An 18,067-nucleotide genomic window follows, 5' to 3' on the forward strand; every position below is an offset into this window, starting at 1 on the left:
ATGTGCTATCCGGTTTGCATCGGACGTTCGTATATAGTTAATCGGGCCTCCTGTCCCTAACATTTCCATATCTGGTCTCAGCTTTCATCTATCTAACTGCAATTCTTGAAATTCAGGAAGGGCGGACGACAGTGAGAATTTATAGGTTACAATTTTTTCAAATTGCAATCCAATAAAGAAGTTTCTTGGAGATTGCATGGATATATCAAAGGAGTTTGAAGACGAAGCAGTTAATTACAGGGACGTTACAAAACGCTTGAAAACAGTTCATAAACGAGACTTATTATTACATAAAGTGATACTTTTTTTATAGTTTTCGCATTTACGAAAAAAATTAAGTTATGAATTGTTTTTAGGAGAGTAAAAGGAATGATTCGGTGATCTTATTGTTTTATGATTACTATGAATTTTTTTCTCTAAAATTTTATTAATATGGAATAATTTTAGACAAAAAAAAATTGATTAATTGTAAATACTGTGTATTCAAATTAATTCATCATGTATGAGCTCATAACGAAAATTTCTAATAATCTACATGTTAGACTTACGAATGAATACCAAAATGTTTGTAACACTTTTACTGATGAGAACTTAAAATTTATAAAAAGAAATTTTACCCATTGATCCACTTTAATTGATGATCAGATTGCCGAGTAGATTAAAGGGTCAATCTACAGGCGGGATCGAATCTGGGTGGTCGAAAACACCGCAGAAACTTTTTGGGTATCGACTCTCCTGGATATATTGAACCCGTCCCTCATCGTACAGCAGTTGCCTTTGTGGGCCTGGCCGAACCTATAATGGTATAGACCTCTTAGTGTCCACAGGGCAAAAAGGGACAAAAAGTAAAATTTCCTTTAATTTCTTAAAGAATTAAAATTAGATTTAAAATTCATACAATCAGTCGTATCAAAATGCACTTTTCCTTTAGTGTTTTTAACTGTTAATAATGATTTTAATGTAATTATCTTTAAGCTATGATTTTTATTTTCTTTATAAAATATTTAAGTTTTATTCAATTGTAATTTTGGTTCAAATTCGCTATCAAATTCCGGATTAACTGTTACTGAAAGCGATTTGTCAATTTTTCCTAACAAACTTAAAATGACAGGAATTACACACAACGAGTGAAAAGCAGTCTCTAAAGCAATAATTACGATTATTTTAAAAAACGCTCCAGGGCAGTAATACGGCTCGAATGGCAAGATACAAACGCCTAAAATCGTGGTAAAGGATCCCTGAAAGACTGGCAGGCCTACGTCGTAAAGACATTTCTTAAGTCGCTTATTCGGACTTGTGTCTTTTGCCATGAAAAATGAAAAAGAAATATGAGTCGGGTAATTTATGGAGAAACCAATGCATATAATGAGACAACCGAGCAAGACAATATCAATTTTAATACCTAGAAAACTAGCAAATCCAACAGTTTCGCAAATGATGCAAAGCACAATTAGAGCTGTGCATAAAGCGCAACAAATATTTGGCACAAAACCGAAGAAAATTACACAAATTATAGCAGAAGTAATAACAGCCGATTGTAACGTTATCCCCTTTATTATTATTGACTGTTCAAGAAGAGGAAACATGAAATTATCAAATCTTACTGGAAGCTGTGATTCTTCAGCAAGCTTATATAAATCTATCATTAATTCTGTTTCGTCCGTTTGTCCTTTTATATTGGCAGTGGGTATTATAAAACGAGTAGCGATGATTTCTGTATAATTATCGTTGAAAACCACATCGCTGTGAACTTCTGTCGTTTGAGGTAGTTTAAAGAATACGTAGCGCAATACTTCTATGAAGTCTTCCATTTTACTCATATTGTAACTTTTTATGAGCCAACTCATTACTTGTGTTTTTTGCATTATTTTAAAATATTTATACCAAGATATAAGATAATCCGTGCTTGCAACGTGAGGATGAGCTGAAACTTTCTCAATAAATTGTTCTATATCGTGATATACATTGTCATCGGCATAATTTATTGGTTTATCAATTATTATAGAAAGCGGATAAGAATAATTTTGAAAATATGTGTAACTTATATTGTTGTATATTGCTGGCATCGAATTTGTGCTGAATATGTCCGAAAAATCGTTTCCAGTTTTCATATATCGTAAGCAGTAAAATCCGAGACTTATATTCACAAAAAATAATATCAATATTAAAAATTTACTTGTTTTTAAGGACAGAAAAGAACCGAATGCTTCAAATTTCTTCATTATAAAATTTTTATCTGTCATTTCAATCTTGTTTTTATTTTCGATTGAACCTGGAAGAAAAATAAACAAATATATAAATTATTTTATTGATAGATTAATTTCATAAGTTTTTTGGGGGTCAACACATTTTCTTGTTTAACCAAGAAGATGGCAGACAGGAAAAAATTGATTATTTTGTTATGAATAATCAATTTTTTAATCAAAAATTCTGAATTGAATCTTCTATGAATACTTTCTGCATTTTATAGTTGATATAAACCTAATATTAAACATAAATTTTCAGCCCATAGATTGAATTTCAAAATTTTGGCTTAGTCACGACAACGGCCTTGCCGAGTTGTGCTTTTGCAAAAAGTAACGTTTAGTGGTCGTGTGGTTTCTTCGATCACAGACAAAACACTTTCTGACTTATGCGGAGTTCAATTCAATTATATAAAAATCTGTATATAAAATATACAGATTTTTAATGTAATGAAATCAATTAGACTGGCTGACAACTAACAACATTGGCAATTAGCTACTGGAAATCATTGATTAGAAACTTTTACAAAGACCTAACCTAATGATGGTAAACATTTTTTATACAATATACCCATTGTCATACAAAATTGACAAAATATCAATAGAAATAAATTTAAAAAATAAAATAAAATATTTTTATTGTTGCTGTTAACAACAGAAAAAAACTTAGAATTTATCACCTGAAAGTATCATTTTTTTATGTTTCAATCTAGGATAAAGTTAAAAGTGTCATTAAAACTAGAGTTACGAGCAACTTGATTTTATTAAAATATGGAATAAGTATACTTAATATTGTAAGATAATTTATTTATGTTAAAGTTAACATTTAAATTTATATTTTAGCTGTAAGTATGAAATTTTACTTTGTTTTTCACGTTTTAAGTTGACAAATAACGATTGTCTAATTATTGAATAGCATTTTCTCCCCCTAGTTTAGACAAAACTGCAAAATTAATGACTTATAAATTGACAGAAATGGTAAACGTATTACTGTAATTTCGTTTCAATTATCTATTTCTTTTTTATTCTTTTTGCTTTATATCAGACTAGCTATTACCCGCGACTTCGTCCGCGGAGGTTTTGCAAGCAAACTCTATTTACATTCAATATTTCAATAACCATAGTAATTGTTATATAACACCTACCGCTGAAGAGAATTGCCTAGAATCAAACGAATTATTTTTAATTTGATCAATTTTCTGGAACGTTTACAATCGTTCTATAATCGAACCAATACGCAATAACAAATTCGAATTTAAAACGGTTCGAACACTTTTAAAATCGAAATAGATAAAAATATTTATAACAATGACTGAAATGTTATCAATTTAATACACCTAAGTACTCAATGAAGACTAAACGTAGTTGAAAACAAAAATTCACATCTAAAATAGTACAGTAGAAGCCGTTCGTCCGGTTAAGCCTTAATCCTCTCCCTCTTCCCCCTGCGGGGGAATTTCGAAAAATCCCTTCTAAGCGTGCGTTTTCATGACGTACCCTAACTGTGTACCAAATTTTACCTCTAGGTTCAGCGGTTTGCTCTGGGCGATGATGAATCAGTCATTCAGTCAGTCAGTCAATCAGTCAGGATAAGTAATTTTATATATTTAGATAATCTTTGAAATTCTAATTGTTATAAATAAGTGATAATGTCGAAAAGACATTATCACTTATTTATAACAATTAGAATTTCAACAATGCTCAACTTTATTTCAACAATGCTCCAACTTTATCAGATTTGGCTCGTATTCTTGCGAGCCAAATATGATTCCTGACAAAATTTCACAAGCCATAAGAAAGTAATGTATTTCGATATTTAGTTTTAACATAATTCATATTCGAAAATTTTTATAAACATTTCTCGCCTGGAAATGAACAGATTCAGTTTATTTTGTTTCTTTCCTCAGAGTTTGATATTTTTCATAAGGTAACCTGGAACTTTTATACACAACAAAGTATAGAACAGAAACAAATTTATTATTATGTTGTTATGCTTAATCGAGTTTGTAGAAACTATAAATACAATATAATAAGAGTAAAATGACAATTATTGTTAATGCTAAATTAGTTACCTGCATGCAATCATAAATACGTGTTATATCAGTGATTCTCAATCGATGTGCCGCGAGGTACGAAGCAATTCTTAGTGTTCCACGAGATGGATTAAAAAATTAAAATAAATTTTAAAATTTGTAAACAAAATAATAAAATACACTTCTAAGCAATTTCAACTATATTTCAGTAGTTTATATCAGTTTGATATCATAATGTATTGTTCTGTATTTGACTTCAAAACGCATCTGTAGAATTATCGCCAAATTCTCCTTTGATTGCATGATACATATAAAGTCCTCGTAATTCTCGTCTTGTTTTAATTTTTCGTAATTCTTGAACAATGAGGACAGCAGAACAGAACGGTGAGAGATGGGATCCGACATATCCGAGACTTGTAAAGAAAAATTCCTGGAGAGTTGCTCGCCAGAAATTTTTCATATGTGTTTCACACGAGGGAAGGTGACAACCTACGGCTCTGAAGGACCCAGGATCGAATCTGACGGATCGAGAAATCCCCAAGATAATGATATGTTCGCCCGACCGGATACGTTCGCCCCCGTCCCTCACCGCCATGCCGCCCCATTTGGAAAAAGATCCAAATCAGCAACGAATTGCGTAACTTTCCCGGCAAAAAAATTTAAAATTTGTTTGGCGCCATCTGTTATGATATTTTATTTCAAACTTTTATATTATTAATTATTATAAAATGAAAAAGGCTTAATTTTGAAAGTATGGATGAGTTTCATAAAAAAAAAAAAATGTAAATGCTAATAACAATTAAATTTTCATTAATAAATAAAATTTGAATGATTCATTGAAATGGTCATTCAACTATTCATATTATTCAAATTAACTCATCACTATTAACAATATTCTTCGCAAAAGTATCTTAATGTTTTTATAAAAATAAAAAATAAAAAAAAGAAATACAAAGCTAAAATATACGTACATTTTACTTTTTGAAATGTGAATGAATGAAGTTCTTTCTTCTCTCTATATCCACTTAAAGCTAAACAACCTCCAAAAAATGTGATCTGATATAAATAGGTGAATAAAAACCAAGCAGAAGCATATATGCAAAACGAACGAAATGCTGGAAAAGGCGAACTTATTCCGATACTAAAGCAAATGAAATTGGTAAGAGATGTAATTGTGATAGATACACCAGCTTCGGAATACGTTTCGCCCAAACGTCTACAAACACTCTTCCTAGAATCACTTATCCTCCATGCAGCTATTAGTACGAAGGAGTCATCAATTTCCGTACCTACAAAAGTATTACATTGAATAATTTCGCTCAAAAAGTAAGAAAAAAGTATTTTGCATTATATAAACTTACCTAAAATTATGTAACAGAGTGCAATATTGAAGTCTACGTAAGTAACACCAGCAAAACCCATTATTCCGAATCCACTGACGATGGCCAATGCTGCCGATATGCACGTAGAAGGCCCTAACCAGGGTTTACTTTTCACCCAATCGTTTGTCATGCAAGTCACAAGCGAGAAAACAACAACAATTATAAAAACAATCGGTAAACGAAGCAACAACCTGTCAGTAAATTTCTGTATTTCTTTATCGACCACGTAATCGTTAATGAAGCTTATCGAAATATGATTAAATTTTTTAGATTGTAGCAGCTCATTAAAAGCAATCTTCCAGTTTTTAATTGCTTTTTCTTTGCGTTTATCGCTGATGTCTAACAAATAAAGTAGTCTTACTGCTTTGAAGTTTATTAAATAACCGTTTTTGTCGGTTATCATTCCTCCAACACTTGATGCATATTCTTCGTAGGAATATACAATTTCATTCAAAGTAATAGGATATTTTACTCTATATTTTCTTGTAATAAAATCATCATAATTTAAAAGTATTTTCATGACATTACTTTCAAAGCATTTGGAGAACTTTTTGCCGCACAGGACGTTATAGTTTGCATTGGTTTCATTCAACTTTACAGTAATATTTTTAATCATGCTATCTAGAACAATAATTTCATTAATAATATTTTCTCGAAGTAAATTCCCTTCATCTTTTGCTACAATTTGTGCGATTGAGATGGTAGTTTGGTCTAAAATTCGTTGCACATCAGCATAATATGAAGTGTTTACTGGAAAATGTGATTTAGTAAATTCTCTGTTTTGTGCAGCTTTGCCATTTATTGCAGTATAAATGTAATGCAAGTCTCTGTTCACATTTATGTACATTATTCCAAATGATAAAATTGCAGTTAGTGTAATGGGACAAAATATAAATATAAATGGATGTTTACCAATGAAATAGCCTAAATTATAGAATTGACGAGTCAGCCCTTCTTGAATACACATTAACTTCATTTCTTACTTTCAGATCTGAAAATAAACAAATATATATATATATATACTTACTGTTAGTATTTTAATATTAAAGTGAAAAAGAATGTTTTAAATAAACCACATTTATTTGTACAAGCACATAAAAATGTTCTGGATCATATTTAGAACATATTGAAGAGTTTATCGAAATTATTGTTTGCTAACTGTTTAATAAAATTGAAACAAGTAGGCCTAATAGATAGCTGGACAAGTGTATCGACAACAGTAAATATTATCTTATTAGCAGGAGGAAGTCAGATTTAAAATCAGATATTAAGTTTTATATATTTTAATAGATAGCTAACTAATACTTTGACTTTTTATCACTTTAATATTATTTGTAGAGTCCCAGGTAAGCTGACTGGATAAGGTTATGATGGAAGAAATATGCATTTGAGAAATGAGTTTGACTTTGTAAATTATATCGCTTAATTCCTATTACGTTTACGACAATTACATTTGTAATGGCCAAAATATAAGATTATGAAGCCTTTATTCTTTACGGATGCTTTGATAAACAAATTTATTTTAGATTCTAATAGCACATTAGTCAATCTGTTATATGATGCTACTTAATAATCTTAAAATTATATAAGTTATTTAACTTTTTATTTTTTATATATTTTTCATTGTCTTTTTAAAATTGTTATATGGACGATGGAAAATGAATAACTCATAATTTCTAATTGATGGATTGATTACAGAATAATTTATATTTTGTGTTATTTCAAGAGAAGAAATAGAAGACTTTTCGACATATGTTTCCGAGAAATATCAGTTTCATTTCATTTTTCTTTTTTTTCTGTTTGTATAAGATTACTTTCTGATAATGAAATAGAGCGATATGCGTTATTATATTTTATTTTAAAGTAATAAAACTGATTTCATTAGTATCAAGGGGTACTGTACATCATAAGCACTGTCTTAGTTACACCTCCTGATTTATGATATACAGTATCTTCAAATGAAGAGGAAAGCTGGAATATACGAGCTATCTAATGAGAGCACGTATGAATTTCATTCCTCTTTTTGTACTCGTGATTATTGAACACAAATCATTCAATGTTAAAATTTTCCATGTTTTTAAAGATAATACACAATAATAGTAATTATAAACACTATTTCAAAATAGAAAATAACTATTTTATAAAACATTCATAAATATCAAAAGTTTTTGTTCTCTTCATTGAGGAAAAATAACAAAACAATAGACATTTCGTTGAAAACACCCACAAACTGAACAATAACAGTCAACATTACGAATACAATGACACTTCCTTATTTCAATAACTGTAATAAATATGCATTTTAAAACTCGTTTTAAACATATTGAAAGTACATTTTAAATGAACTTTTATTTTTTTAAATATTTTTTAAGATGCACTGTAATTAGGAGGAAATCTTGCAGCTTTTAAATGTTTTATGACAAATATATTTTTTGGATTTGCAAGAACAAACTTCAATAAAAATTATGTAATTTCTTTGCTCTTCAATATGAACAATTAACGAATGGTTATAGCCTATACAANTTTTTTGTTTTATGTTGTTTTAAATAATTTATTAAAAAATAACTCGTTTTAAAATAATCATTATAATTATTTTTGTGACAATGCCGAAGGGCCTCCCTATACTTCGGCACCACGTGACCGAATGGTCGACATCGCGTCGGCGAAGATCGCAATGACAAGTTTCGTCAGGACTGACACTACTGTGTTTTCCTTCTATCTCGACTCGAGATAGAAGGAGAGACAGCGCACCGGAAGTGACCTACTCATAGACGCTTTAACGTAACAACTGTTTAATGGTTAACGATAGGCTATACATTAGGGCTGCGGTTAGATACATTTCTCAATTTGATAAGTATTCGATATTAAGATATTACGTTTTTCCCCGATTTGAGAGAGAGAGAGTTTACAGAAGTTCGCGTGTCGATAATTACCTTGTATGAAATCACAAAGGAAAACAGTTCTGGACGATAGTTCTTATTTCCACAGTTATTAGGCGAGGAGGTATCCAAAGGCGAGGAAATATCCAAAGTTTTAGCACAGGGAAAAGTTGAGTGGTCCGATCGAGGAACTGGTGACGACTGCCTAACTTTGTTGTCTGTTTTTCATGTTGGATTGTTGAAACGGAGATATTAGGTCGAAAGGTGCTGAGAAAACGTCGTTATTAAGCCTGAGAACTTAGCAGATGTTTAGCTCCCAGGTGTAAAAGTTGACAGTTATCGACTGAAAGTATAGCTACAATGTGAAATGATATAAACACACGAAAAATCAAATTCGGATCCTCATATTTTTCTTTTTACTTTTGATGCTCTAATGAGATTCAGAAGTGAATACGAATATAAAATTGTTAAGATAATTGTAGGAGTTTTAATTTGAAGTATATTTATTTAAATAATTTATGAGGTGAGATATAAGATGAGATATAGCTTAAGTTTAAATTCAATTACATAATTTGTTCGTCTTAATTTTCATTTTATTATATAGAGGCTGAAGAACTAGCTACATTATATCCATATACACCGGTTGATTGTTATTAAAAAGTACTATATTCAACACTGTCCAGAACGATATTTAGTAGTTCGAATGCAACCAAATCTGCGATGATGACATTTGAGGACATGCAGAAAACATTTCTGTACAAAAATTAGTACCAAAAGTTTATCACTATGGCACGTTCGGTGCAGCAATCAACGAAGAAAAGGTTTTTTTTTCTGCTAGGGCGCTTTGCCTAGTAAAGCTGCTTTAATTCAGTTGAATAAGCAAACCAATAACCTGAGACGGATTACCGGTATGTCACTAGTTTGCTTATTCAGTTGTATTAAAGCCGCTTTATTGGAAAATACACTTATTAGCACACTTATTACAGCCAAGTGGGTATAAAAGTCCTCGCAATTGTTTAATGTCCTTATTATCAGCTACATTGGCCATCACTCAGCCGGAACGCACATTTTTCGTGAAGCTGTTTTATAAAAACAATAGTAATGTTGCAACTGCACTTCGGGAATTTCGCCATCGTAGGAATTTGCGTTCAGGACTCATTGACTCCACAAACTCTTAGAATGATTTCTGGATTTGAGGAAAAAATTTCAATGCTGTTGAGGGTGCAAACCTATTACTTTACAAGTTGTTGAAGATGTTATCATAGTTGTATTTGAATAGTGAACGAATAATGTTGCAGGCTTCAGTAGCGTGGGTGCAGTATCACGATAGTGGGGTATTCTATGGCACAGTGTGGAAGGTACCGAAAAGGCTAATGCATTGTCATCCGTATAAAATCAGCCAAAACCATCAAAGCTGCTTACTGCTAACAAGGGAGACCCGACTGACCTTCCACGTTGACCTTTATTGTAAGAATGGAGGTGGTTATGTCGTAGCTAAGAAAGATCCTTTGATGCAACGAAGCACAAATTCACCATAATGGAACAGTGAGCATCTATAACGATCACATTTGAGCTACGGAAAATCCTTGTGTTTTCCAGCAAATTCCACCGCACTCACCTAAAGTTAAAATGGTGTGCATTCACAGCTACACTTATGCGTTTGAACGTGTCCGTCTATCTTTACGTCGACGGGCTGAAGCCTGTATTCAAGCTGAGGGACGCCATTTCAAGCACTTTTTATAAATAAATGATTTGTTATTTAAATAAAATTGTTCAATATGTCTGTAAGAAATTTGATTGACAAATTACTAACGTACTCTATATTTTTTCCCTTACACGCATTGTTACAAAAAAGACTCAAAATACAAATAACAAATTAATAAATTTGCAGATAATAAGTAGCGGATATCAAACTAACGTGCAATTATCAACAAATATTTTCATACATTATTTGGCATTTCGCTAAACAAGAAGTAACGTCACATTTTTAAAACTCTCCTATAAATCAAAATGAACGCTTCAAATAAAAAAGCCCCAGAGCAGGGGTGGCCAACCTTTTTGTTTCTCTGGGCCACATTGGAAGATGTCATGGAGTTTTGGGCCACAAGTATATTATATGTACTTGTGGCCCAATCTAGACATGTTAATCCTTAAATATATTTGTATATTTAAGGATTAACATGTCTAGATTATAATAATCAGTATTAAATCTTTATCACGAAAAAGGATATTTTAAAAAATTACTTTTACAGACACTTTCAATTTTTACTTAGAAATAGATAAATTCATTTATTACAAAGGAGAGAAACAAAAATTTATTTGAAAAACAAATATTTTGTTTTATTTGGGTCTCTAATTAATAAAAAAAAAATGACAAAACACCATTTTAAAGTGCATTTTTATTCGACTAATATATTTATAAATAATATGTAGCCCAAAAAGTAGCCTAAGCGCCAAATGATATATTTTACGCCATACTGAAAAAAGAGCAGCCAACTTTACCGCAAAGTTGCCAAATAATGCAACGCTGGAAGGAATACTAAATAAAGCTGGAGTTGGGACTCAAAGGATAATAGACCCAAATTCGGGGAAAGGAAAGGACAAAAGATAAAGAAGTGAGGAAGGTTGGAAGATTAAGGGTCCATATTTGCATAACAGAAAGTCTATTTAATCTTTCTCACTATTTATTTTTTGGCCTTTCTCTCCTTTCCCCGAATTTGGGACTATAATTCTTTGAGTCTCAACTTTAGCTTTATTTAGTATTCCTTCCTCGTTCACACATTTCCGAGTATTTGAAAATATTTCCTTTCCACTCAAAAATAAAATATATATAAAGGTTTACGGCTTTGTGAAACTTCTTTTTTTTTTAGTTTATGACGTTGAAATAAATAAAATTAAATTTAAAAATTTGTCGGTTTTGTTTACACGTTTATTGGGCCGCATTGGAACTTGCCTTGGGCCGCATGCGACCCGCGGGCCGCGGGTTGGACACCCCTGCCCTAGAGTTTCCGACTGGAAATTAAATTTCTCAAGAAATCCTACCAGAAATTTTTTCCTTAAGAAATGAAAAGTATGGACAATACACAGACAACACTAATAAATCAAAATGTTGTAATAAAACTTAACATTATGTAGTTCTTTTTTTGAATATGAAATTTTATTTTACTAATTGAAATACTCGTATGTTATAATGTTTATAACATAACATATAACGTATAAATAATTTTTTCTGTTTCAGAAGCACATGCAAATGAGGAGTCATTTTCTAAGAAATCTTTGATGTTAGTTAGCATGTAATTTATTACTTTACTATTGTTTTCCTTCTCGAAATATATTATAACTTCCTTATTCAAAATACGTTCTAAATTATAACCTTATATTTTAATTATAGTCATGCAGTTTCATAAGAAAATTTATTTCTAGGAGAAGAAATTCGAAACAATTGCAATTTGATAACAGGTACAGTACAATATATTACTGTTATTTAATAAATAAGCCACTGACGATATCCTTCATTGATTTTTGCTAATTGTTGTTTAGCAATAACGTATCCAATCCCAAGAAAATAAATAATGTTTGTTTCGATTGGTTTCAATTAGATGATTGATTTTATGTGTAATTTCTCGTTGCTAATATTATTTCGATTACAATTGATTTGGTATTATTATACGATGTATATTGCAGCTGACAATTTTTCAATACTTACCGAAAATGGAAGCCCTATTTATAAAGCCCTATTAACCCCTTAACTTTTGGTCAACAATCTGCTACAACAGACTCTTCAGGAGCAAATGATGTGTATCTTATACATACAATCCACAATATTTTTCCATATTATTTTAAGGATGCTAAGATTCTCAATGAGACCAAACTCTATTGCGCGGAGAAATGGAAAAATAATGTTCGGCTTTTGAGAAAAATTGTAAAGTTTTGAATGAGTTAACTCAAAACCCCAGAGAGTACAAATCTAACCAATCCGACCGCATACAAAACCCGGGACTTGCTATAAGCTGAATGCCCTTCTCTATTAGTAGTAGCTTATATTCAATTGATACAGATTTATACATATTGATGCTGTATCATATAACAAAGATTGATGGTTGGATGTCAGCCTATCGGAACGAATCCGGACGGATTGAAAACCCCCAAGAATTTTTAGGTTATGATCTGTCCCGTCTGTTACCACCCGGCCTCTCATTGTGGATCTGACCAAACCAAAGATGGACCTGATAAGAAGATCCTCTTAGCTATCAAAAGAAGAAAAAGTCAAAAAATATATTATAAAAATGAAATAATTGATTCTAATATTACGTACTGTACATACACTGATAATGTTAATTAACTTTTTTGAATTTTATTAAATTTAAGTAATCTTCAATATAAAAATATTATAACTAATATTTTTAAAAAAAATCTACAATAGATCTATTAGACACAATTTATCACATTTATCCATTTAATATGAATGGAATTGACAGTGGTGCGTTATCCTTTGGGCAAAAGGGGCAATTGGCTAGGGCCCTTGTTGATTGGGGGCTCCAGGCAATTACCCTTTTTGCCTATAGGAAAACGCGCTTTAATAAAACCAATCTTTTATAAACTCATTACTGTACTAAGAATATCTAAATTTAAATTTGCGCCCTATCTGAGAACCCTAGACTGTCGATAGGTGTAGGCGCAGGGTGCACTGGCACAGCGCAGAAATCGCGTTAATAAACGAACGAGGATACCCCAAAATTCCCCGAACTGCTTAAACAAAATTCCCTGCTTGAAGTCAACCCTGTATATGGGGCCGCCTAATTCAAATTTTCTTGGTGTCCCATGAATCTATAACGTGCCAATGAGAATTGGCATTTTTTGACTACAGTATATCGGCTTAAGATACCGACAATAAGACATCTTATATTAATTAAGGATTTTATTATGTAAATTAAAGAATAATATATTTCTATAATTTTAAATATTCTTGAGAATTAATTCGCTGTCGAGAGTGGTTCGTAAACATCAATAAAATTTTAAAATATTTTTTAAGATGCACTGTAATTAGGAGGAAATCTTGCAGCTTTTAAATGTTTTATGACAAATATATTTTTTGGATTTGCAAGAACAAACTTCAATAAAAATTATGTAATTTCTTTGCTCTTCAATATGAACAATTAACGAATGGTTATAGCCTATACAATAACATGGTATAACACATGATATATAAAGTATAGTTTTAGAGAAAACAATACTTTTTGAAGCAAACGCAGTTTCCTTAAATCTAAAACATAAAAGGTTTTATTATATCATTAAAAATAACATCGTTTTTCTAAATTCATTATATTCATACCTTAAACAGAGAGATAGTATGGTGTCAAATAATTGAAAATGATAAAAATCAAATTTTTACGGTGATAAAGGCTTGAATTTCTATTTAAAAAGGTGGAAAGGTTCTTGCACGACTTTTTCGGCTTTCGAACACAAGGTTAAGAGAATCAGGAAGTTCAATAATTTTCAGTTATACTGCGATATAAAGTTTAAAATAATAATAAATGCTTAAAAGAAGTAATTTTATTAAGTTATGAGAAATTTCTCTATTCCAAGAAATATTTAACGTTATATGGCGTCATCTGTTAGATTTTGTTTAAAATGTTTTTATAATAATTATTATTATAAACAACAAAAGCCTTTTTGAGGGTAGAGATGAATTTTAAAAAAATAATTGTAAATGCTAATAACAAGCTAAATTTTCAAGTCCAATCCCATTTTAAATATGACTCTACCTCCTCCAACTTCCCTCTTCTTTTATGAAAAACTTGCAGATTACTCCTTTATACTGTATTTAGAAAAGAGAGCAATAACTTTTGTTTTAGAATTTAATAGAAAATAAAGAATTTATTTTAAATTTATACATCTGAAAGCTTATATTCGATATTTGCATTTTAAAAATCTTTTAAAAGACTTTAAAAATGCACGTTAATGAGAAAAACAATTCGAGAACAAAAATGCCAATTTTTCCAATAACAAAATATCCCAACTGTTTAGTGAATAACTTCAGACATTTGATGTCATCAGACAAATTGTTGCTATTGTTTCAAACAACACCAAAAGACAAGAAAAATAAGTAAAAAATGCACTCAAAAATGTGATTGAGACTTGTAAACTGTTCTTTCACTTAAATTAGTTGTTTTTTATGATTTATATTTTAAAAATTCATAAGAAAAAATAACAAAATATTAAATTAAAAAAACTCTGCTTTATACATTATTTTGAGATGCAGTTGTCTGTAAGCTGTAAAATCAAAAGCAATTCCAGCTACTTCAAATAAGTCGAACACGTTTCCTTTCTGTTTATTGTTTCTTTAATTATTCACATTTTAAACTCTTATGTGGTTTCACTAAACTATCACACTTTCATTGCTTTTTAAAAATTAGGCCTATATGGTTATTTTCTTAATCTTTCTTTCATTGCATTTTTCACATATTTAATGAAATTTTATGGAGTAATCAAATGAAACCTTTAAATATATGTTGTGTCCAAGTATAAGTTTGCTTTGCTGATACATAGAGCCTGTCCTAGTTATGACACTTTAATATGAAAAATTAGACTTACAGAATTTAAGAAAATTTTCAAATAGACGATATATAAAAGTGTCTTAATTTTCTTAAATTTTGTAAGTTTAAACTTGTTTGTCCTGATAACTTTTATCAAATGAAAAATTAGATTCTATAGGAGTAATAGAAAGTATTATATTAGATATAAGAGATAAATTCGTTTTAACAAATGAATTTAACTTCATTTCTAAGTTAATATTTGAGCAAAAGAATAGCAATATATTTGAGTAATAGAGCAATTCATTCTAATAAGGTTAGAGTATATTGTTTCTATGTGAAACTATTTTAAAATATAGGCCTTAATTATTAAACAGATCTATTTGAAAAAACAGCTTTACTATTAATATACTTCAGCAACTGTTACTTCTGTATTAGCTAAAGGTCAAAAATGAAAAAAATAAAAAATAGTGAACCGAAACATTAATGTATTTTGAGATTTTTATAGCATAAAATGGACAGTAATAATTTATATATGCACTATTGTTGTTAATAACAAGGTAAAATTCCTGCAAATACCGGACTCTAACAATAACAATAATAATTCAATAAAAATGCTTAGTAATCTACCATTGATAATACTATAATAGATTGTACGTTTATCTTGAACTGCCTACATAAACTCTTTTCCAGTGAATGAATAACAGCGTGTACAAAATGACATAAGCGTTCCTATATAAGAATAACAGAAATATGTTCTTTAGTTATTTTTGAAAAGCATAGCATATATGCTTCTTTGTTTTGACAAATTATTCTGAATATCAATAAATATAAAATTTTTTGTTCGCAAATAACAGACACAAATAGTCTATCATGTAAACTTAATACTTTGACAAATACTTATTAAATATATTTATTGTATTTCCTGTATGCAGCATAAAGAAATACGTGAGCCGTTCACAGCCCGGCACACGTATTTGTAAAATCTAAGTGACTCGTACAACACGGAATTCATATAACACGGAATTATCAACAGTGTTATAGGGGGTCTACTGGTATAGTAAATTCTTTGTTTGGACAAATTATTTTTTTAATCACAAAATAATCGAATTTAAGAATATAGAACAAGCAATATATATATGCATACATATTTTTTAAGGTTGGTGAAATAATAAAAATGTTTCGTTTCAATATAATTATTAAGAAAATGAAATCTATGTATTATCAGACAATTATGTATATGAACATGATGTTTCTCTACAACTTAAAAGGTACTGTACAGTTAAACTGGTGTTGATCGTACTATATTTATTTAGTACTGTATTACATACACAGACACACATACACGTATATACAGTATGTATGTGTGTGTATTCAAGAATATTCAAATATGTTTAATATAAATATTTATAAAGTATTTCGATAATCAATAATCATTTAAAGTATAGAAAGTCGGCATATGTTATTTTTTGTTAAGCAACATAACAAACAATTTAATAAGTATTTTTTGAATTATATTTTCGTAAGATCAATTTTATCTTCCAACAACAGAATAAATCTATATTTTACTAAAAACTTCTTAGTCTCATTCCATAATCATAGTTGCCAACTGTCAGTGTTTGGCATTCTCTGTCAGTGGACAGGCTGCTTTTCTTTTTCATAAAGTATTTCGATAATCAATAATCATTTAAAGTATAGAAAGTCGGCATATGTTATTTTTTGTTAAGCAACATAACAAACAATTTAATAAGTATTTTTTGAATTATATTTTCGTAAGATCAATTTTATCTTCCAACAACAGAATAAATCTATATTTTACTAAAAACTTCTACGAAGATTTTATAAAATTTAAAATGTAGATTTCGTCTGTGAATATTAACCTCGAATATTAATATAACCAGTGCCGGATTTACCATTAAGCTAAATAAGCTAAAGCTTGGGATCTGAGCTTTCAAGGGACCTCTAAATTTTAATAAAAAATTGAACAGTGAAAAATCTTTTATGCTACCCTGTAAAAAAAGCGATTGAAATTCACCTCTGGCGATCAAAGGTTGCCAAGATGGCTGCCTGTTTTTATGGCATGTTTACTTTTTTAATCGTTTGAAAGCGATAAGGAAATTTTGACCAACTAACTATAAAATCTACGATTTTAATTGCTATTGGACGATTAGTACAATGCCATAATTATCTTGGGCATTTGGATCGCTTTCAGGCGATAAATTAAGTTCACGCGTGGCAATCGAATAAATTTTCCTGTCTTACCTAGTCCTTGGATGACGTCGTGTACACGCGTTAATTAAACATATTTGTGTTTTTATTTTATATTATATTTTGTTTAATTTATATTGTACACATCTTAAAGTTAAATAATTTAATAAAGACTTTGCTGTGTATTAATAACTTGTGTAAATAGACATATGTATCTTTTTTATACAATTAAAACAAATTGGGGAAGGTGTCTCAATTTATTGTTAGCTTAGAGCTAAAAAATATATAAATCCGGCCCTGAATATAATCACGAATTATTAAATTATTCATTATATGGTTAACTCATAATTTAATCGATTAATTATATAAATGAATAGTTAATAACTATAACATAATGCATATTTTAGCATATAAATATAATATTCGCATTGCTTGTAACTTTTTCAAATTATATTTATTTCATAAACGAGGAATGTTTAAACTTGTAAACTATTTTTATATTTTTAATTCATATTTGAAAAGTAATCGAATTTTTAAATTAATACCTAATTTATAATAGAGATATATTTAATTAATATATTTGTATCGCTTCTCTCATTTAATTCCGTTTGTGTCATTCTATGTGCGAAAAATAAAATAAATGATGAATGTCACATTAAATCACAAATGTCAAAAACACCTTCTAATATTTATTATTTCTTAAGAATTTATAGTAGCATAAAAATGTGAGTTTATGGAATTAACTTTGTTATTATTTCTGTCAAATATTCTTATTATATTTCTACATAA

General features: G+C 29.8%; 1 protein-coding gene and 1 long non-coding RNA gene across 2 annotated transcripts in view; one reads left to right on the top strand and one right to left on the bottom strand.

Annotated features, from left to right (window-relative positions):
• Positions 1-445: 445 nt before the first annotated feature.
• Positions 446-18,067, bottom strand: part of LOC111627736 (patched domain-containing protein 3-like) — a 35,694-nt gene continuing 18,072 nt past the window's right edge. Inside the window, exons 2-5 of the mRNA XM_023371360.1 lie at positions 5,638-6,649; positions 5,248-5,565; positions 2,177-2,272; positions 446-795 (exon numbers count right to left, since the gene is read on the bottom strand). Of these exons, the coding sequence (XP_023227128.1) occupies positions 758-795; positions 2,177-2,272; positions 5,248-5,565; positions 5,638-6,634 (1,449 nt within the window). The 5' untranslated portion in view covers positions 6,635-6,649 and the 3' untranslated portion in view covers positions 446-757. The remainder of the gene's footprint in view (positions 796-2,176; positions 2,273-5,247; positions 5,566-5,637; positions 6,650-18,067) is intronic.
• The window catches only part of LOC111627738, a 9,211-nt gene continuing 2,920 nt past the window's right edge, over positions 11,777-18,067 (top strand). Inside the window, exons 1-2 of the long non-coding RNA XR_002757054.1 lie at positions 11,777-11,818; positions 11,929-11,996. This is a non-coding gene — a long non-coding RNA (uncharacterized LOC111627738). The remainder of the gene's footprint in view (positions 11,819-11,928; positions 11,997-18,067) is intronic.

The sequence above is a fragment of the Centruroides sculpturatus genome, unplaced genomic scaffold, assembly GCF_000671375.1.
Source record: "Centruroides sculpturatus isolate CEXI.00-Female unplaced genomic scaffold, Cexi_2.0 scaffold121, whole genome shotgun sequence".
NCBI classification, from domain to species: domain Eukaryota; kingdom Metazoa; phylum Arthropoda; class Arachnida; order Scorpiones; family Buthidae; genus Centruroides; species Centruroides sculpturatus.